This window comes from Mustela nivalis (genome assembly GCF_964662115.1).
Source record: "Mustela nivalis genome assembly, chromosome: 10".
Classification (NCBI taxonomy): domain Eukaryota; kingdom Metazoa; phylum Chordata; class Mammalia; order Carnivora; family Mustelidae; genus Mustela; species Mustela nivalis.
This window is the reverse complement of record NC_139029.1, coordinates 29,389,878-29,412,078: the sequence shown is the minus strand read 5'-3', so window position 1 is coordinate 29,412,078 and position 22,201 is coordinate 29,389,878. Positions and strand designations below refer to the sequence as shown.

The 22,201-nt window shown below is 48.1% G+C and overlaps 1 protein-coding gene across 1 annotated transcript; it reads left to right on the top strand.

Moving 5' to 3' along the window:
- The first annotated feature begins 10,461 nt into the window (after window positions 1-10,461).
- MYCL (MYCL proto-oncogene, bHLH transcription factor) lies at window positions 10,462-17,161 on the top strand. Its single transcript, XM_082687059.1, has 3 exons — window positions 10,462-10,728; window positions 11,064-11,568; window positions 14,540-17,161. The coding sequence occupies exons 1-3, from the start codon at window positions 10,621-10,623 to the stop codon at window positions 15,136-15,138; spliced, it is 1,212 nt and encodes a 403-aa protein (XP_082543185.1). The 5' UTR covers window positions 10,462-10,620; the 3' UTR covers window positions 15,139-17,161.
- The last annotated feature ends 5,040 nt before the right edge of the window (window positions 17,162-22,201 follow it).

Below are 22,201 nucleotides of genomic sequence, written 5' to 3'. Positions count from 1 at the left end.
CATCCATGGGGAGCTCTCTGAGTGTGTCTGTTGACAAGACCACGGGAAAAACCCATCTCCCCTCCCCCCTGCCCAAGACCTGATGTGGGAGAGGCTGAGGCAGTGATGTCCCAGTAAATATTTAGCAACTGGCATGGGATGGGGGAGGGGGGAAGACCCAATTTGTAGCATTTGCAGGTTTCCATGGAGCAAAGATCCCACTGTGGCCAATTTCAGCCTACCACAGTTGAAACTGGACGGTAGCCGACCATTGCACAGTACTTCCTTCATAGCAGATCTATTAGAGACATGGTATTAAAATAAGTAGGGAAAGATGAGTTTGGAGTTCTTACTGCCTTTGTTTTTAATATAATTTAAGTGTCAATTTATAGAGTTTAATTTTTTTTGTTTTTAATTTTTAATTTTTTATAAACACATATTTTTATCCCCAGGGGTACAGGTCTGTGAATCGCCAGGTTTACACACTTGACAGCACTCACCAAAGCACATACCCTCCCCAGTGTCCATAACCCCCCTTCTCCCAACCCCCCTCCCCCCAGCAACCCTCAGTTTGTTTTGTGAGATTAAGAGTCACTTATGGTTTGTCTCCCTCCCAATCCCATCTTGTTTCATTGATTCTTCTCCTACCCATTTAAGCCCCCATGTTGCATCACCACTTCCTCATTAGAGTTTAATTTTTAATGACCATGTTTTACAACCAACTCACCCGATTCCTGAAAATGCAACAGTTGGATCCTGGGGAGGTGATAGATGCTGATGCCAGCGCCACACTGCGCCCCAAGGTCACCCAGGTCCCAGGCTGGCAGCTCCGGGTGGCCCTCCTGCCTCAGGGCGCCTACACACAGGATTTCCCAGCTCTAGCCTGGGTTTCCCTCTAGTGGACAGAAGAGTCATTCCAGGTGATTCTCTCGCTCCACCTGTGTCCAGAGCTCAGCGGCCACCACCACCCCCATCCCACCACCCCAGACGGTGTGGATGAGGCTGACCATCCATCATGGGGAAAGTTTCTTAATGAGGGTCCTTATGGCTTCAAAACTGTCCTCAGGCACTAGGCACTTGGCCTGCCTCCTCTCTGAGGGACAGTGCCAGGGGGCCCTGTGGGCTTCAGCCATTATCACAATCTCTAGAGCTTCTCAAAAACCCCATCTCATCCCCTAGGTGGCAGCTCAGGCTGGCTACATCAGCCCTTCAAGTTTGGAGCCCACCCTCCATCAAGTCTAAGAAGACAAACTGCTTTTTCTGTTTGCATTAGGCATTAAGATTTCCCCCAACTCATAGTCCTCTGGGGAAATGCTGAAGGGAACCTTTCCTATGTGTTGTGTGCATGAGAAAATGGACTCAGACGTGGAGCCGGGGCTCAGGACTCCCTCTCTTGCATTATGCATGAAGACTCTCTTCTTCCACAAGTGACCTTTCCAGGGGCACCTGGATGGCTCAGTAGGTTAAACCTCTGCTTTCGGCTCAGGTCATGATCTCAGGGTCCTGGGATCGAGCCCTACATCGGGCTCTCTGCTTGGTGGGGAGCCTTCTTCCTCCCCCGCCCTCTGCCTGCCTCTCTGCCTCTCTGACCTTTCTCTCTGTCAAATAAGTAAAATCTTAAAAAAAAAAAAGTGACCTTTTCCAAGGCATAGATATATCTGTCATGCTTCCACTCACGAATCTCCTGTAATTCTTCATTGCTCATTATCCTCAGCCCACGCTCCTTAGCCAGGCACTCAAGGCCTTGGTTGAGACTCCATCCATACTGTTTACCTTAAATTGCCAAAGAAGGAAACAGAAGAAAACTGACATTTAAAAAAATTCTCCACTGGGCCACGCACTTTGCTAAACACTGCAAACACAGGTTTCTTCCACTATCTCAGTGTAGAGAGTTCCTAGGAAATCTTTCATAAGCCCAACCAGTATAAAGCAAAATCTCTGCATTCTGAAAGTTCACATTATGCTCTTTGCTTCTATGAAAGAATTATATTATTACAGTAGAGGGGTTTTTTTGTTTTTTTTTTTTTAACATGCTCCTCTGGGCACCTGGGTGGCTCAGTCAGTTAAGTGTCTGCCTTCAGCTCAGGTCATGATCCCAGGGTGCTGGGATTGACCCCAGGGAGCCTGCTTTTTCCTCTCCCTCTTCCTCTCCTTCCTTCCCACTCATGCACTCTCTTTCCCCTCCACCTTAGATAAATAAAAAGAAAATAAAATAATTTTTTAAAGATTTTATTTTTATTTATTTGAGAGAGAGAGACAGAGAGAAAGAGAGAGCACATGAACAGGAGGAGGGGCAGAGGGAGAAGCAGACTCCCCGCTGAGCAGGGAGTCCAATGTGGGGCTGATCCCAGGACCCTGAGATCATGACATGAGCCCAAGGCAGCTGCTTAACTGACTGAGCCACCCAGGTGTCCCATAAATAAAATCTTTTAAAACAAGAAAAAAGAAAAGTGAAATCCTCCTCAGATTTCTTTCAGTTAGTAAAACCAAATACTAATGTACTTTCCAAAAGTGAGGCTTGCTTTGTAGTAACTTATTTCTCCAATAATACTGCTAGGCAGGGCATTTTACAGATGAGAAAACTGAGAGGCAGTACCACCTGATTCGGTGTGACACAACTAGCAAACAGAGAAATGTTGTATTCAGCCTACTTCTCTTTACTCTTGAAAGCTGCTCTTGTCTCTTTAGGCCTGGCCCCTCCCTCGGATGGATGCAGTGTAAAGTCTAAAATCTTCAGAACAGGGGCACCTGGGTGGCTCAGTGGGTTAAAGCCTCTGCCTTCGGCTCAGGTCATGGTCCCAGAGTGCTGGGATTGAGCCCCACATTGGACTCTCTGCTCAGCAGGGAGCCTGCTTCCCTTCCTCTCTCTCTGCCTGCCTCTCTGCCTACATGTGATCTCTGTCTGTCAAATAAAATAAATAAAATCTTTAAATAAATAAATAAAATCTTCAGAACAGGAGTGCCTTGGTGGCTCAGTTGGTTAAATGTCTGCCTTCGGCTCAGGTCATGATCTCAGGGTGTTGGGATGGAGCCCCACCTCAGGCTCCCTGCTCACTGGGGAGCTTGCTTCTCCCTCTCCTGCCTGCTCCTGCTCTCTCACTATCTCTGTCTTTCTCTCTCCAGTAAATACTTAAAATATCAAAACAACAACAAAACAAAATCTCCAGAACCTTTTTCTCACTGCACTGAAAACAAGGTCACATTCCTTAGGGTTCTAAGAAAAGGACAGCTTTTCAGTGAAACTTGAGCAGAGGTAATAGAGCCACAGACAATGGATAAGAAATCAGATTTTTATCTGATTAAATTCTTCTGGTATTGGTGCCAGAGTCCTTCCGCTCCCTTCCATCCCTCTTCTTTCCCCTTCCTTCTTCCCAACTCTCCCTTCTCATCGTCCCTCACCTTTATCTTCTTAACTTCAGCTGGAATTCTAGACATCTGTAAGGCTCAGATCAAATTTCCTTTCTCCAGAAAACCCGCTCAGAGCATCCGACTCAGGAATCTGCCTAATGAAAGTGAGAGCTCTTGCAGTTTCAAACGAAGAGGAGATTTCTGGCTGAAACTTCACTAGACCCAGTCCTGAAAATCCACAAATGGCAGTAAGAGGACTGGGGAGAAAAAACTATAAACTCACAAGAGAAGGGAATGAATGACTGTTTAATGGTCACAGGGTTTACTTTGGGGGTGAAGAAAATGTTCTAGAATTAGTGGTGATGGTTGCACATACAAAAAAAGAAAGAAACGAATGGGAGAACCTGGACCCTTGCCTCACACCATATACAAAATTTAACCCCAATGGATCAAAGACCTAAATGTAAGAGCAAAAACTACAAAACTCTTGGAAGAAAATGAAAGTAAATCTACATGACCTTGGACTTGGCAATGGATTCTTAAATATGATGCCAAAAGGCACAGCAACAGAGAAAATAGATTAATTTCATCAAATTAAAAACTTTTTTTAAAAGAAACTCTTTTTTTTTTTTTTTAAGATTTTTATTTATTTATTTGACAGAGAGAGAATACAAGTAAGCGGAGGGGCAGGCAGAGGGAGAGGGGGAAGCAGGCTCCCTGCCAAGCAGAGAACAGAGAGCCTGATGCGGGGCTTGGGATCATGACACAAGCCATAGGCAATTGCTTAACGACTGAGCCACCCAGGCATCCCAATGGTTGGCTTTTCTTGCTTGCTGAAACCCTATCTTGGGTCCCTTAACTATCTGGCTATCCAGCTTATCTAATTTAACATATCCTAAACAATCTAGAGGCCCACCATGAGTAATCCATTAGCATAAACTATCAAGGCCCTTTATGAATAATAAACAAAGTCCTATTGCTTGGCTAATTCCAGGGATATAGAGGCTACCTCCCAGGGACTGGAGACAAGGACCAATCAAATTCTTTATTATACAAGAGACCCAACAATTTTTTCATTTATCAATGAAAAAATTCAGAACATCAGGGACAAAGAATGTACCCTAAAAGCTTCCAGAGAGAGAAACAGGTCACCTACAAAGGTTTCAAATGATATCAACCTTGAGCGCCTGGATGGCTCAGTCGGAAGTGCACCTAACTCTTGATCTTGGGTGTATGAGCTCTAGCCCCACACTGGGTGTGGAAATAACCTAAAAATAAATAAACTTCAAATGATAACGACTTCAAAGGCAACATTGGTTGCTAAGAAACAGGAAAGCAATACCTTTAAATTTTTGAGGGAAAATTTTTTCTAATCTGGCATTCTATAACCAACCATACTATCAACCAAAGATGAAAAGTATAATAAAGACAATTTCAGAAGTGCAAAGTCTCAAAACTTTTACTTCCCGAGGACCTTTCCTCAGGCACTACAGAAAGGTGTGCTCCAACAATGTGAGGCAGTCAATCAAGAAAGTAAAAGCAATGAGTTCCAAAAAACAGGGGAGCCAAAGCGGGAGAGAAACAAAGGGAATTTCCAGAACGATGGTGAAGGGAAGTTACTGAATAACAGTTGTGACTTGGCCTAGACTCAATCAAGAAATTCAGATTAGTGGGACACCTGGGTGGCTCAGTTGGTAAAGCAGCTGCCTTCAGCTCAGGTCATGATCCTAGCGTACTGGGATCAAGTCCCACATCGGGCTCTTTGCTCAGCAGGGAGCCTGCTTCTCCCTCTGCCTCTGCCTGCCTCTCTGCCTGCCTGTGCTCGCTCTCTTCCCCTCTCTCTCTCTGATAAATAAATAAAAATTAAAAAAAAAAAAAAGAAATTCAGATTAGAACAGGAAGATGAAGATCAAGTGTTCCAAAGGGTATGTTTCCAAGAAAAAAAAGGGAACTGATAGATTGACTATTTGCTTGATGGGTTTGACTACATGAAGTGATCTTTGTAGCTCAGGTGGGAATGTGTAGCGTTAAATTCATCATATATAAATAGAAATCTACACAAAGGAAAAAAATGAAATAATCTGACTCTGAAAAAAATTGTGCAAGAAGGAAAATGTAGTCAGAGTGCTCCATAGTCATATAGTCAAAATATTTAATGCTTAAAGTTAAATATAATTATATTCACATGTAAATATAATTATATTTATAATAAATATAAATATTTAATATTTTAAAATCTAAAATCTATGGGAGAATAAGGGAATGCCAAATATTTGGGCATGGGAAAGGAAATATAAGAGCTACATCTTCTATTGTAGAATGTCGATAGGAATTTAAAGATTTTATTTATTTATTTGACAGACAGTGATCACAAGTAGGCAGAGAGGCAGGCAGAGAGAGAGGAGGAAGCTCCCTGCTGAGCAGAGAGCCCTATGCTGGACTCAGTCCCAGGACCCTGAGATCACAACCTAAGCCAAAGGCAGAGGCTTAACCCACTGAGCCACCCAGGCACCCTCGATCGGAATTTAAAAAATCAGGAAAAACAGATTATATTGGTCAAAATATGGAAGTAAATATTACGGACAAAAAAACAGTAAAAGAGGGGCACCTGGGTGGCTCCGTGGGTTAAAGCCTCTGCCTTCAGCTCTGGTCACGATCTCAGAAACCTGGGATCAAGCCCCGCATCGGGCTCTCTGCTCAGCAGGGAGCCTGCTTCCCCCTCTCTCTCTGCCTGCCTCCCTGCCTACTTGTGATCTCTGTCTGTCAAATAAATAAATAAAAATATTTTAGGGGCACCTGGGTGGCTCAGTGGGTTAAAGCCTCTGCCTTTGGCTCAGGTCGTGATCCCGGGGTCCTGGGATCGAGCCCCGCATCGGGCTCTCTGCTTAGTGGGGAGCCTGCTTCCCTTCCTCTCTCTGCCTGCCTCTCTGCCTACTTGTGATCTATCTGTCAAGTAAATAAATAAAATCTTTAAAAATATATATTTTTTTAAAAAGAAAACAAAAACAGCTATAAGAGTAGTTTTCTTTGGAGACTGAGAATCAGGGGTGTTGGGGCAGGGCAGAAGACACCCTTTCTTTTTTTTTTTAAACCCTGTCATACACTTAGTTTTAAAACCATATACATGTATTATTTCGATTTAAAATGTTTTAAGAAAAATAAAGAAGGTGAAAAATTGAGTGTTGCTAAGGTAGCATTTGTTATCTTAGGGAATTCATATCACCATCCTGGGTCCAGATATCACCTCAGAAAATAAAGCTGTGAGCCCTAAAAGCAGCAGCATCTCTATGGAACAGATACACATTAACCAGGCTCATGAGACTGATGTTTCAAATCAGATGCCAATTCATTAATTTCTAAGGGGAAGCAGGGCTTTGAAGCAGGCTAGATCTTCTTGTTCACTTATGAATGCATTCTCTCCCTATGAGCGGATCTACATAGGGAACAGAGTGATTTTCAGCAGGTGGCTTAGTGATCCAAAGCACAGGTGAGGGGGGCGGTGAAACCACTGGGTGGTTTCAAAGAATGGGGTCTCTATCTCCCTTGTTCTTGGATCAGCATCTTTGTCCCCAGACAGCACTGGGATAGACAGTTTAGTAACTGCCTTGACAACCCTTAAGGCTCTCTGCTTCATTGGCTATCTAGACTCCTAACTGGCCTTCCTTCTTCTTCTTTTTTTTTTTTTTTTAAGATTTTTTAAAATTTATTTGACAGAGAGAGACACAGCGAGAGAGAGGGAATACAAGCAGGGGGCGTGGGAGAAGGAGAAGCAGGCTTCCCACCAAGCAGGAAGACCGATATGGGGCTCCATCCCAGGACGCTGGGATCATGACCTGGGCCGAAGGCAGAGGCTTAATGCACTGAGCCACCCAGGCTCCCCTGTCCCTTCCTTCTCTTTTCTTCTCTTCTCTTTTCTTTTCCTTTTCTTTCCTTCCTTTTCTTTCTTCCTTCCCTTCTTTCTTTCTCTCTTAAGATTTTATTTATTTATCTAACAGAGAGTGAGATAGTGAGAGAGGGAACACAAGCAGGAGTAGTGGGAAAGGGAGGAGCAGGCTTCCTACCGAGGAGGAAGCCCTATGTGGGGCTCTATCCCAGGACCCTGGGATCATGACCTGAGCTGAAGGCAGCTGTGTAAAGACTGAGCCACCCAGACGTCCCATGGTACCGTCTTTCCTTCTTTCCTTCTTTCTCTCTCTCTCTCTTTCTTTCTTTCTTAAAAGATCATTTATTGGGGCGCCTGGGTGGCTCAGTGGGTTAAAGCCTCTGCCTTCGGCTCAGGTCATGATCCCAGGGTCCTGGGATCGAGCCCCACATCGGGTTCTCTGCTCTGCAGGGAGCCTGCTTCCTCCTCTCTCTCTCTCTCTCTCTGCTTGCCTCTCTGCCTACTTGTGATCTCTGTCTGTCAAATAAATAAATAAAATCTTTAAAAAAAAATCATTTATTTATTTATTTGACAGAAAGAGACACCACAAGTAGGCAGAGCAGCAGGCAGAAAAAGCAAGGGAAGCAGGCTCCCCACCAAGCAGAGAACAGGATACGGGGCTTGATCCCAGGACCCTGGGATCATGACCTGATCCAAAGGCAGAGGCTTAACCCACTGAGCCACCCAGGCACCCCAAGGCACCTTCTTTCTTTAAGTGGCTTTAATGCCTTTATTCAGGAGGCACCTGGGTGGCTCAGCTAGTTAAGCATGTGCTTTCAGCTCAGGTCATGATCTTGGGGTCTTGGGATCGAGACCGTATCAGCTCCTTATTGGGTTCCCTGCTCAGTGAGGAGTCTGTTTCTCCCTATGCCTCTGCCCCTCCTCCCCACCCCTGTTTGCTCTCTCTCTCTATCCAATAAATAAATAAAATCTTTTTAAAAAATACATTTTTTCAGGTTACAGTCTAGACTCGGTCTGACAGTTGTTTTGTCTGCATCAGCCAGGTTGGCACATCTCTACTTTACAACATTAGAAACTTATGTCCAACCAAATAGGCAACACATTTACAAAGCACCTGTGATGTGTGGGGCTTTGCTCTAAGCCCTGGAGTTACGAGTAGCCAAGAAGACTGACATTTGTCTCTGCCCTCATTAAGCTTATAGTCTGGTAAGGAAGACAGACATTAAACAAATTGTACAGCTTTCGGCCACTGTGAAGCTGGAAAGGTAAGATTCTAACCCAGCCAGGGATGTCAGATCTCATTGTCCTCTTCCTCTTTGACCTTTCCCCCCACCAAAAAAAAAAAAAAAAAAAAAAAAAAAGTGTGCAAAGTGAAGGAGCAGCCCAACTCTCAGAGACAATTTACTTTATCCCAGTTCTTGATGTGGGGGTCACCTCATGGACGTCCCCAGATATCACCTACTACAATCTTACAACAAATCCTAGTGCTGTCTGCTGAATCATGGGGAAGGGCTGTTGAGTACGGATTTCATCTAGATAGAAAGAGAACACCCATTTTCCAAGCATAGAATCCCAATATCCTGTAGATTCTATATCCCACATCCTTCCAATAAGGAAGGATTTTATGCTTAAATTTATCTGGGGGTGGTTTCTGTCATGTAGAACCAAGAATCCTGACTGGTACAGCAACCATCTCAGACATCCATACACCAGAGAGCAAGTTGCCAAAAGACAGTTCCAAACCCCCTGCCTTAGGACTGCAACCAAACCTGGAACCTTTCTGACCTGCACTTTCATTCAGTACAAAGCAGGGCACACAGACTGTCGCAATAAAAATCTGGTTGGCTGAGTCACTCACTAAGTCCAGAAGTATCTGCCAGAAGCTGTTCTACATACTGAGGCTACAAAGCTAGTAAGAACTAGTTGCTGCCTTCAAAGATGTCCTACAAGCATTTTAGACCCAATATATTCAAAACTGAGGGTGTCATCTTCCCTGCCTTTTCTCCCAACCCTTACATCAATTCACACTTTGTGTATGCTCCACCACAAAGAACTGCTTGCACTTCTCACTTCCCTCTGCTGGGACGTCAACAGTGAGTACTTTGGTGCTCTTAGACCACAGGAGTGGGAGGAAAAGAGACAGCTGGCAATCTGGCTGCTGATTGTAGACAGTGACCAGACCTTGCATGCCACATAGAACATTCTAGATATATTGGCTGCTAACCCAAATTACTTTACTTGGCCTAAACAGAATGACCGTATAGTTTAGCTTTTCTTTTCCCACAAAAGGCATAGAAGATGGATGACATTTCAAAGGGCTTATATGTCCATCATTTTGACCATAGATGCAACTGCAGGCAATGGTCCCATTTTACAGATAAGCAAACAGAGGCTTGGAGTGACTTGACCCCACAGCTAGCAAATAGCAAAGCAAAGGCTTGAATGAAGTTTCTCAACTCCAAATGCCCCATTTTCTTTCCTCTAGTACTTTAGCTCCTACAGAGCTGTTTTGTGTGTAGTGTGAGAGATGGGAGTTCAACCCAGATCTAAACCCCGGGAAAAAATTCTCCTACTTACCACCAGTGCACCAGGGCTAAGTCTGTTTAACTTGTCTCTCTTGGCCTGGTACCTTCCCTACTCTATCTTCTTAAAGAAATCCTCACAATACCCTTGTAAGATAAGTATTACCATCCTTTATTTTATAGATGAAACTGAAGCTCAGAAATGTTAAGTTTCATGCTCCAAAGTCCGGAACCTTCCTAGCTCGCTTCTCTGAGGTCCAGATCTGGACCACCACAGTAAAGAAACTGGCCAACAGGTGATAAAGAGGTTACCCGGGACCAGTCCCACTTCAGGGCTGAGGGCCGCCAGATGGCGCGGTGGAGGTGCGCCAGTCCCCGCAACCTACACCCGGCCGCAGAACACCTGAAATAAGGCAGCCAAGCTGGCTCGAGGGGCGGGGCAGGGAGTAGCCCTATTCCCTAGCCCGGAGTGGGCAAGGAGTGCGCCTTTAGTTTGCATGCCGGGGACCGCCCAAGCCTAGCTGAAGAGTCACGCCTCCACCAGACGACCCTCAAACTGTGTCAGTTCGCTGCCTGCCCCTGCACGACCCAGCGTGCAATTCATTTTGGGGATCCAGGGAATAGAGTAGAGCGGGAGAGAGCAGCCAGGAGGGGTGGGGCGGAGACTCCACTGCCCCCACCTGTCGGGGGCGGGGAAGGGGGCGGGGAAGGGGCGGGTCCTGCCCCGTAGGGTCCGCCCCCGGCCCCAGAGCCCCGGGCGCGCGACGAGATATAAGGCAGCCGGAAACAATGCGCCTGCATCTCGCGCTCCCGCGCCGATCCCGGGAGCGTCCCGGCTGTCGTGCGCGAGCGAGGACGGGGGCGCGCGCGAGGGGGGCGCGCTTTTGAATGCGGGGGGCGCGCTCGGCGGCGCGCATGTGCCTGTGTGCGGGCTGCCGGGCTGCCCCGAGCCGGCGGGGAGCCGGTCCGCTCCAGGTGGCGGGCTGCGGGAGCGAGGTGAGGCTACGGGCAGCCGGGAAGCGGGCTGCAGGCTGCCTCCTGGGCACCACGCGCCCCCACCCGGCCCGGCCGGGCCCTGGGAGCTGCGCTCCGGGCGGCGCTGGCAAAGTTTGCTTTGAACTCGCTCCCCGCAGCCGAGTCCGCGCGTTGTGAGCCGCTTCCCTCGGCGCGCCGACTCAGGGCTGGGCTTCCCGGGACGCGAGGGAAGGGCGCGGGCTGCCAGCCGGGAGGTTGGGAGGGACGAGAGTCTGGCAGCCGGCTGTGCAGGGGGACCTGGGGACGCCTTCTTTCCCGGCCCGCACCCCATCAGCCAGTCCCCTTCCCTCCCGCAGGGAGCGGACATGGACTTCGACTCGTACCAGCACTATTTCTACGACTATGACTGCGGGGAAGATTTCTACCGCTCCACGGCGCCCAGTGAGGACATCTGGAAGAAATTCGAGCTGGTGCCGTCGCCCCCCACGTCGCCGCCCTGGGGCTCGGGTCCAGGCGCCGGGGACTCAGCCCCTGGAATTGGTCCCCCGGAGCCTTGGCCCGGAGGGGGCGCCGGGGAAGAGGCGGAATCCCGGGGCCATTCGAAAGCTTGGGGCAGGAACTACGCCTCCATCATCCGTCGTGACTGCATGTGGAGCGGCTTCTCCGCCCGGGAACGACTAGAGAGAGCGGTGAGCGACAGGCTTGCCGCCGGCGCACCCCGGGGGAACCCGCCCAAGGCGCCCGCCGCCCCAGACTGCGCTCCCAGCCTCGAAGCCGGCAACCCGGCTCCCGCTGCCCCCGGTCCGCTGGGCGAGCCCAAGACCCAGGCCTGCTCGGGGTCCGAGAGCCCAAGCGACTCGGGTAAGGACCGCCCCGGGCCATCCAAGAGGGGGGCACCCCAAGGGTGGCCAAAACTCTGCCGCTGTCTGAGGTCTGGCATTGGGTCCTCGCGAGCCCTTCGGCCACCTCCCCCTTTCTCTGGCTGAAGCTGCCGGTGTAGCCCCCAGCGGTGTCTGTCTGGCACGTGGGTGTGTTAGTAAACAGTTTGAAGAAGTGGCGTGGGAGCCAGCGTCCTTTTGATGATGATTGGAGCCCCAGGGGACAAGGGAGAGTGGGTGAAGCTTAGCGTTTAGAGAGGACAATACTAGGATTGGACTGTAGGGGATATCTGTCCTCCGGAGGCTGGAAGGGGTCCCTTAAAGGTCACTTGAGGCTTGAAGTTTTTTGTTGCTGCCACTTTCCCTGGGGAAACTCACACTCCTCTAGAGAGAGAGGAAGCTGAGGAGCCTTTTGTGCAAAGCCAAAGTCTTCACTCTAAAAAATCTAGTTTCCTGTCTGCTTTACTTTAAAATGCCCATAATGCCCTCCCCTTGCACCATTCCCACTGTCTACCATTTGTGTCCCCACACAATCACCCACCAGACAGGCAAGAGAGCAATGAACGCTCCCTATTAACAGATGGAAAAACTGAGGCTAGGAAATCACTAGAACTAAGCCCCATCTTCTTTTGCCAAACCCTCCATTGCAACCAGGCACTTCCTTGATGTTTCCAGGGTCTTCATGGTAGCTTATCCCGGAAGGGCTACACCTTGCTTTGTTGATTTGGTGTGAGTTGGAAAGATGTTCCTCTAGCTCCCTCCTAATTTCGCCTGTGGCTCTGTGTACCTGCTTCCTTGCATTCAACAAATGTTCGCTGGCCCCTGCTTGGTACCGAGCTCTGAGCTAGGTGCCAGGATCACAGATACTGGGCTCCAGCCTCCTCCCCCACCCTTGGATGCAAATTTAAACCTCATGAAGGGCAGACTTTCAGCATCCTATGCCACCAAACTATGCTGTTCTTCTCCTAGCCCTTACACCTCTACCCATGAGAGAGACTGGAGAGGGTGCTTCTCTAGGGTGCCAGCTTCAGGTAAATCAGGACCGAGAAAACTCTCGGTGGCTTTTAAAGAATAACTTCTACAGAACCGTTTGAGAGGGAACTGGGGAGTGGGTATGGAAGTTGTCGTACACTTGAAGGGAAAAATAAGGATAACAAGAAATTAAAAGTCAATTTTTTTCGGTCCACTGTGTTAAGGTCATTTTTAACCTGCTTGCTTTCAACACCAAGAGCTCGTGTTTGTTTAATGGCTGGAATGGGAGTTTTGAGTTCAAGAAACAAATAAAGATCTATCTCTACAAAAGCTGATGAGTGATAGAGTGGAAAAAGCATTGTCTGGGGAGTTTCGAGATCTTAGTTTGAGATCCAGAATATTACAAAGGTGATATGCAGACTTGGCTGATCTGGATCTCAGTTTCTCCTTCTGCACACGAGAGGGTTGGACTTGATTGTCCAGCTGAGACCATTTCCTTGTCTGGGTAGAGTTAGACCATCTCTGAAAAGAATGGTGTCTTACATTATTTCTTCCTTAGGCAAGAACCTTACCAGCTATGAGGTTAACACAAATATTAAAGGTTTGGGATGTGGGGAAGCCTCCTGAATCATTTTCTGACTTGCCCTTTAACCTGAACCTGTTTGCAAGCTCTTGGTTCACTCACAGGCCACATGGCCCAGAACAAAATGCAACAGATTGCAAACAATAAGGGGGGGGGTGGGGAGAGTGACTGACGGCAAGGCTCAGCCAATAGGGTCTAGGGGCTGTGTAAAACAGCATTCCAAACACAGCTTAGCCAGCCAATCACAGGCCTTGTGGCCAGGAGGGCTGAATGGTCAGGTTTTATTAATGGAGAAATAATGCGATTGTCCACACAATGGAAGCCTTCCTGACAAAGGGGCTCAAGCATCCTGATATTCAAAAGAGGCCGAGAACCGAGCTCTTATGTTGTCAGACTGAAATGCATTAAGGTGGCCTTCTATGCTGGGGCGGCAAAATGCGTGAAGCAAGAAGGCTTTCCCCTATTTGCACCTCTCCGTGGTTGGGTAGCCAGGGAGACCTTTGAGGCAGGGAATGACGAGGGCATTTCCAGGCGTCTCCAGGTCCCTGGTGTTTTGGCCCCTTGTATTGGGACATTCTGCTGCTGCTCAGTTCCCTGTCCCCCGCAGAGGTCGCTTGGAAATGGTCGCTTGTACCTTTGTGAAGTTCCAGCAGCTTTTGCGGACATGCGATTACAAATCCAACCCTCTTTCTGGTCCAGGGAAGGGGGTGGGGCGGACGACCTATAAATGATGGATGACTAGAAACCCATTGAAACCAGGAGCAAAATGCTCCTGAGGGAAACCCGTTCCCTCCCCTCTGTGGGTGAGGAGGGATGGGTTGTAGCCCCCCCCCCGCGCCCCCCCCCCGCCCTTCTCTGAATCTTCAGCTGAAAAGGATGGCAGAATAGAGAGGTGGGGGAATAATAGGATTTATAACTTGTGAAAAGTAACAATTCCCCAAGTGCAGACTGTGCTGGGCAGGAACAAAGGGCAGCTCTGCCCACAGACCCCTCATTTACAATTCTGATGGGGCATGAAAGAGCCCGACTGGGGGAGATCTTTAGAGCTAAACTTTGTCCCAGGCCGATGGCTCTTTCTCTCCATCCCCTCGGTGGGGGAGGGGAGCGCCTGGGCAGACTGGGGGCTGTTGGCTTGGGTCTGCCTTTTGTTCTTATCTAAGCCTTGCTGTGCAAAAGGAAATTGGAGAATATTTTCCTCCTTGCTTATTTCCCCTTCTTTCCTTCACGCTGCCCTTACCCCCTTACAAACGAACCAGTTATCTTTCTCCTCACTTCAATCCTTTTATATCTAAATGGGGGAAAATGTCAGTTCCTTTCCCAAGTCCCAGCCTAGGGTGTGTGTGTGTGTGTGTGTTTCTCATGGGGTGTGTTTCTTCTCTGGATCTCTCTTCTTGGACAGAGGGTGAAGAAATTGACGTTGTGACAGTGGAGAAGAGACAGTCCCTGGGTGTACGGAAGCCAGTCACCATCACGGTGCGGGCAGACCCTTTGGACCCCTGCATGAAACACTTCCACATCTCCATCCATCAGCAACAGCACAACTACGCCGCCCGTTTTCCTCCGGAAAGCTGTTCCCAAGGAGGGGCTCCAGAGAGAGGTCCCCAAGAAGAGGCTCTGGAGAGAGATGTCCCAGAGGAAAAGGAAGAAGAGGCAGATGAAGAGATCGTGAGTCCCCCACCTGTAGAAAGCGAGGCTCCCCAGTCCTGCCACCCCAAACCCGTCAGTTCCGACACTGAGGATGTGACCAAGAGGAAGAACCACAACTTCCTGGAGCGCAAACGGCGGAATGACCTCCGTTCTCGGTTCTTGGCCCTGAGGGACCAGGTACCCACCTTGGCCAGCTGCTCCAAGGCCCCCAAAGTGGTGATCCTGAGCAAGGCCTTGGAGTACTTGCAAGCCCTGGTGGGGGCCGAGAAGAGGATGGCCACGGAGAAGAGGCAGCTCCGATGCCGGCAGCAGCAGCTGCAGAAGAGAATTGCGTACCTCAGCGGCTACTAAGTGACCAAAAAGGCCGACTGCTCTGTCTCACAGAGACCTGAGTTTATTTTTTCACCTTCCTTCTCCCCCTTAGTAATTTGCACATTTTGGTGATGGTTGGACAGTCCGAACAGTACCTTCCAGAATGCAGTGCAGCTGGCGCACACACTCCTAAGGGCTCGCATTCTCGGAAACCTTGAAGCCCAGCGCTCCCTCTTCCCCGACTCACAGGAGCGCTGGGTCTTCTCTGGCACCTCGGGCTTCTCAGGCAGGCAGCTGACCGAGGAGACTTGGGGGCTGCCTAGCTCACTAGCTGGGAAGAAAAGCCTGACAGATGCTATGCAACAGGTGGTGGACGTTGTTGGGGGTGGGGGGGCTCCAGCCGGCATGAAATCTCACACTCCGGATGAGCTTTAGGCTGGGAAAGGATGCTCCCGCTGGTGTCTCTGGGGTGATGCTAGGACAGCTGGGCCCGGAGGCTCTCCCTGAGGCTCTTCTTTCCAGGAGACACACGAGCTGTCTTGGGTGAAGACAGGTTCACAGACTTGATCAGCATGGACCATTACCTCACTGTCAGACACTTTACAGTAGCTGAGGAGTTGGAAAATTTATATATACTATATACATATATATATGTGCATATATTCATATATATATATGTAATGATATTAGCCAACACCCCTCCTCCCAGTCTAAATGCTGCGACCTTGAGAACATTTAAAAAGAGTTTGGCCTCTAGATTCTTTGTCTCAAAGCCCTCTGGGCCCTTTCCTCTGAGGGAGAAACCATTCTGTCCCCACAAGGGACTTTTTTGTTTCCTTCTGCCTTTGTTATGCAATGGGCTCCGTAGCACCCCTTTGCCACAGGTCAGAAATATTTCCCCAAGATGCTGGGAAATGGGTCCTAGCCTGCAGCCTGGGGAAGGCTTGGAGTCCTGGCTGGGAACTGTTATCCACCCAGGTGTTTTCCATCTTGGAATCTTCTCTCAAGGCAGATGTCAGGCACCTGCGGAGGGGGAACTCGACCACTTCCTCTTTCCCACTTCCCTCTTCTCTCCAGGCCCGCCCCGGTAAGTCTGAAGTTCTACTAGAACTGTGCAAACTGTCCTTCTAGTGCAACTCCAAGGAGCTTGCTTGCTGGCTCCAGAGCCACCCTCGGGCCCCATGCCAGCCTGCCATGAGTCAGATCTCTTTCCCGGCGTCTGGGCCTTGCTGAAGTTCTTGCTAGGAGAGCTGCTGGGACTCATCCAGTCCTCCAGAAGGTGGACTAGTCTCCTGGTGTGTTTTAAAGGAGCTTCCAGGAGCGCTGCTTAGCCGACCATGGATTTGGCCCCAGGTGAACTTAGTACGTCCAAGTGGATTCCAGGTGCAGCATCCAGTCTGGAAAGGCATCCAACCCAACAGGTGTCCTGTGGGCAAACTCAGGAGCCCCTAAGCCTGGCCTGGAAGAAAGATCAGCTCCTCCAGAACCCTGCCCAGGGCAGCAGGTGCCTACTGGCTGTGGTTTTGAAAGCGGGGGAGGGGAGGACAGTAGAGCACTCTCTGCTGCTCTGCAAAGCCAGCTGCTACTTCCAAACTTATTATGCACAGTGGTCTGTTTCTGAGGTTGCTTCCTGGCCTCAGAGAACCCCAGTGGAAGTTTGGGGAACCTCTCTACTTCTGGAGTATGGTTTTTGGGAGCCAGCTGACTTCTGGAATTGTGTTTGGAGAACAGGTGGGATAAAGGTTACTGATGTATCACCTGAATAGCTTGTGTTTTATAAGCTGCTGTTGGGTATTAGGCTGGGAGCAGTGGTTTGTTTTATTTGTTTTTTTTTTTTTTTTTTAATACTGTATTTTTGTATGCCTTTTGCAAAGTGGTGTTAATTGTTTTTGTACAAGAAAAAAAAAGACAAAACTCTTGGGCAATTCTCCTGTTGCAAGAGTCTGATTTATTTCGAAAGACAAGTTTACCTGAAATTTTGTATTTAGTTGTGATTATCAATTGCCTGATTTTAAAATGTTGCCTTGTGGGACTTCCGCTAATAAAAGATTTCTCAAACATATCAGAGTGGGGGCACCTTATGCCAGCCAAGTCCCCCTGAGCCAAGGGAAAGGATTTCAGGGTAACCACCAGTGATCCAGAAGGTTACATTTCTCTAAACCATGTTGCTAACCAGGTCATTCCACTTTGGGTTCCTGAAATGCCATTTCAGACAAGTCTAAACAATGTCGGTTCAGTACTTGGTGTACTTGGTGAACGGGAAATCCTCTTGTGAATTGCAAGGAGTACTGAATTTGTACTTTGGAAGGTTTGAAATCCCAGTTCCACTACCTGATTTGTTCTGTGCCTTTTAGCGTTACCTCTGTGACCCTTTGTTCCTTATTTGTAAAATGGGGATAAATACTATGGTGCGGGGTGGGGGGCGGCAGGTATTAATGAAGTAGTAGATTTTAAGTCCTTTTCTCTTTCTTTCTTTATTTTAAAATTTTTAATTAACATATAATGTATTATTAGCCCCAGGGGTACAGGTCTGTGAATCGCCAGGTTACTCTTTCTTTCTATCTTTCTTTTAGATTTATTTATTTATGGGGGTGCAAGGCAGAGGGAGAGGGAGAGAGAGAGACCAAGCAGACTCTGCACTGAGTGCTGAACCTGACTCAGAACTCGATCTCACAACACAGAGATCATGGCCCTGAGATCATGCGTGACCGGAACTGAAACCAAGATTTGGATGTTTAACCCATGCACCACTCAGGCACCCCTAAACTCCTTTCTAGAGTATAAAGACTTATATTCTTCAGGGTGGTACCATTCTTACCTTGATGACCTAATGACTTTGCAGGATGTCTTAAAGATCCTCAAATATTTTGTGTTGTAAATTATTTTTACCTTCTCCCTCAATTAATGAAAGAAAATGAAGACTCCCCTTCCCCCTCATCATTCTCATAAACTTACTGTTGATGCAAGAAGGGAGAATTGAATCAACGCCATTCCCGACAGAACATCACGTATGCCAAAGGACTCTGCTCCCTCTTACATATGACATCACAACCAGCTACTTGTGGGGGCCAGGGAGGAGGGAGACTGAGGTTCTAAGACTGAAAACAAAACTGCCCAAAGTGACAGGGCTAGTAAGTAATCGAGCTGGGACTGAAATCCATTTTTTTTGTTTGTTTGTTTGTTTTTTAAACTTTATTTATTTATTTATTTATTTGATAGAAAGTGGAAGTGAGAGAAGCAGGCTTCCTTCTGAGGAGGGAGCCTGATGCGGGGGCTTGATCCTGGTACCCTGGGATCATGACCTGAGCCAAAGGCAGATGCTCAATGACTGAGCCACCCAGAAGCCCCTGAAACCTGCTTTGCCTATCTCTACAGCCTGAGGTCTTAATCATGGCATTAATAACAACAGCTTGTTTTGTTAGCATGGGGTGTGTGGGGGAGGTAAATATGGAATTCCATCACTTAACTGCTTGTTGGAATTGTCTTTCCTTGGGGCCATTGTGCCTGCCACTTATTGAGAGGAAGTGGAACAAATGTTCCATGACCAGTCACTGTGCCGCAGTTGTGGCCTGGGTGGGTTAGTCTTGCCCCAGAGAGGCCCCTCCTGGGACTGGGAAAGGCCAACAGTTGCTGTTTGGAAAGGCCATGAGCATCATGGTGGGGGGGGGGAGGCCACCTTGCCTCAGCTAATCCTTCCTTACAGCTCAGACCTGTTTGGTATTGCCTGCCTGCTCGCCCTCTCTTGTAGGGAACCTGAGTAGAGCCAAAAAGCTCCTATAAATTCCTCACATTTGCAAAGTGACAAGGTCACATAACAAAATCAAAATCCCAAACCCAGTCTCCCATCAGATAAACTTTCCACTCCATCCCTGGTGCGTCCAGGTCACCAAACCTAGTTTGTAAGTAGCTATTTGACGAAAAAAAAAAAAAAAAGGCTTGCATTGCTGGGATTCTCTTCTTAAAACTCCAGTTCCCTTTTTCAGTTCTAGTTACTCTGCTCCCAGTACACTTATCTATCCTACAACTTTGATGCCATTTATCAAGAGACTACTTTGTTGGACTTCGCTCCTTTTCCTAGCCTTGAAAGAATTCAGGAGCCCTCTGTAAAATCATAGGGACCCCTAGATATGGGTACTAGTGTTAGTTGTTTTACATATCTTACTTCTCACAATAACCTAGGGAACAGGGTGGCATCAACCCCATTTCACAGATGAGCAAACTGAAGCTCAGAGGCATTGAAATCATTTGTCCAAGCCCACACAGCTAGTGCCAGCCGCCTTGTCTCCAGCTCTGCTCCTCTGAGTCCAGCTCTGCTGAAAAAGGAGTGGGAATAAAGCCATCTCCTGGGGGGAAGGGAGGGTGTTTCTGGAATGTGAAGTATTTTAAGCTCCTTCCTAGCTCATTTCTACAGACTCCTACCTCTATCTTTGTCTGAAAATAGCCAGGAGTTTATTCCTGGATTTCAGAGAACAATTTCTACAAATTAGGTTTGACTCTGAATTGTACACCTAAGGGACTGGGCACCCAACCCAAGGACATGCACGTGGACAATAAAGGGGCAGCTGAGAAGCCACACTTAGTGTAGAAAAGAAAGGTCACCCTCCCTGTTAGACAATAAAAGGCTAACACGTGTGCTAATTCCCGCCCCTGTGGAAAGCTATTTTGGGGGGACTGAGACAGGTTGAACTATCTTAGATGTGCTGAATTTGTGTAAAGGGCTCCGGGGGTTGGGATATTCAAGAATATTCACTTGAGAAGGGGGAGGGGACGATGCGGATGGCTTTGTTGCTCTGGAGGGTGATAGGAGGGAGCAGAAAGAGGTTCTTTCTGAGGATAAGATAGCCAGTTGGAAGATGATTGATGAGTGGGTGTCTGACTAGGGAGGTCTGGAGGGGAGGTGTCTAAGTGTGTCAGCCGAAGTTCCGCTGGGGGGTGAGCATTTCTACTTTAAGCCCGGTGGGCTGCTCTTGTTAATGTCTTTATTTGGAACTGCTGCCAAAGGGATCAACTGTATTAACGTTACCATTCTTTGGGCCAGGAAATGTAACTATGTTCTTAAAGTCTCTAATCAGGTGAGTTATTAAATAATTAGACTCAGTGCCAGGGGCCCAGTAGGTGCCCAGGAAGTGTTGGATTGCCTTTAAACCTGTAGGAAGCGGTACAGTTCAGTGGTCTCCCACACCCAACAGGTCTTAGTTCCAAATCTGGCTCTGCAATTTCCAGCTGCACCTTTGCCACCACCTTGGGCAAATTATGACCTTCTCTGTGAAACAGGTCTTAATAATAGCATCCACTTCATGGGGCTGCTTTGAGCGGTAGTAAGTGTTCAGGAAATGATTAGTGTTTTTCCAAGCATTTAGCAAGCCACACCTAGAATACAGATTAGTCATATCTGAAAAGCGATGGAAGAGACTGGTAGAATAAGGAATCTTCCCAGAAGGAGTACTTAAAGTAATGTGGAGTGCACAGAGTGATGCCTCAAGAGTAGCCAGAGTCTGGGGAGCCTGAGCTAGGCACAGGGGGAAAGTGAGGCACAAGACCTGAGCTTCCAGCTGGTCCACAGCATCCCACGACCCACGACAGGCAGAAGCTGTGAGTCTGGGATGCTGTGGCACCTGTGGGCCCTCCCTTTGTCCTTACTGGGCACTGCGGTACCTTCGAACTGAGCTGGGGTTAACTGACCCCATTTCTCCAGGTAAACCCTCAAACGTCTGTTTTGTTCGGGCAGTGACTCTCAAACTTGAGTGTGCATTAAGGAACCCCCCCTCCCGCCCCCCGCTCCCACCTGATACAGTAGGTCAGAGCCAGGAATATCCATGCCACTGACAAGCAAGCAGGAAGGTGGAATCCTGAAGAACACTGGAATGAAGAGTTGGAGACAGGTCCTGTGGAGATTAAAAAAAATACATACATACATCTATCTATCTATCTATATATATATATCTCCATAGAAGGTGGTGTAGATGGTATAGTATGATGGTTGAGAATAGGGATTTGGAGTTACTACCTGTGTGATGTTGGGCAAATTCCTTAGCCTCTCTGAGCCCTAGAAGATTCCTTCTTCCCTGAAGTGGATATGATATTAATACCTGCCTCACAGGACTGTTGTAAAGATTCAACAGGTAATTCTAAATAAAACACTTAGAATAGTGCCCGCCGCACAGTGAGAACAGTGGTCTATGAAGCTAGGCTCCTTGTGGAAGTTCATGAGCGTGTGAACACGATCATGAGATAAGGCAGTACACGTCTCAGACGAGGGCTACAGGCCTCAGAAGGGGAAGAAAGCACTTTATTTGGAGTCATCAAGAAAGTTCTTGGTGGAGATACTGTGACTATAACTGGAACTGGAAATCTCTGCAGCATGTAGCTGAATGAAGAGGAGGAAGGTGTTCTGGGCCGAGGGACTAGTTTGGGGGGAGGAGGGGATGGGGGAGGTTGTATGGAGTCTTGGGGAATGGGGAAGAATCTGGTCTGATGTGCTGGCTGGGGTGGTCATATTTTTACAAAACAAGAGCTGCACGGGATTTCTGAGAGGACCCTTTTGATTGTCAACTTCCTCAGTGGTTCTTTGAAATAGGGAAGTCAGGGAAAGAAACTGACTGTAGCTTGGGACACCGTGAGGTTTGCGGTGATGGGGTCATACAAAATAGAGCACCCAACAGGAAGCTGAGGATGTGGTACGAAAGCTTTAGGAAGGGGTTTGCAAGGAAGGTACAGATTTGAGACTCCTCGGGATCTAAAGATGATGAAGGGCCAACCTGCTGAGCCAGGAGAAAGAAAAGGGGCCAAAGGAGACACAGAAGAGAGAGCTTGAAAGAGTTATGAGATCAGGACTGAACGGGAGCTCTTTATGGCTTTTTCCCTTTTGTACTTCCCCCCACTCTGATCTTACAGCCTTTGGGGCTTCACTGTGGGTGTGCAGGCCCTCTTAGACAGCTGAGAAGACCGGAAGTGAGCCCCCTCTGAGGACATTCTGATGGGCTCTGGAGAAAACCCTGTAACTCAACTTTAGGTACAATAGAAACCCTACAACATGGTGAGCTCCACTCTGGTGAGGGGAACCTCGCTTGTTTTGAGCTCCCAATTTTGAATCGACAATTCA

What these genes read in the sequence shown, in the direction of transcription:
- MYCL (XM_082687059.1), top strand. Translation starts at nt 10,621, where the DNA reads ATGCGGGGGGCGCGCTCGGCGGCGCGCATGTGCCTGTGTGCGGGCTGC. An exon ending in TGGCGGGCTGCGGGAGCGAG is followed by an intron (nt 10,729 to 11,063) that starts GTGAGGCTACGG and finishes TCCCTCCCGCAG; the next exon opens with GGAGCGGACATGGACTTCGA. An exon ending in CGAGAGCCCAAGCGACTCGG is followed by an intron (nt 11,569 to 14,539) that starts GTAAGGACCGCC and finishes CTTCTTGGACAG; the next exon opens with AGGGTGAAGAAATTGACGTT.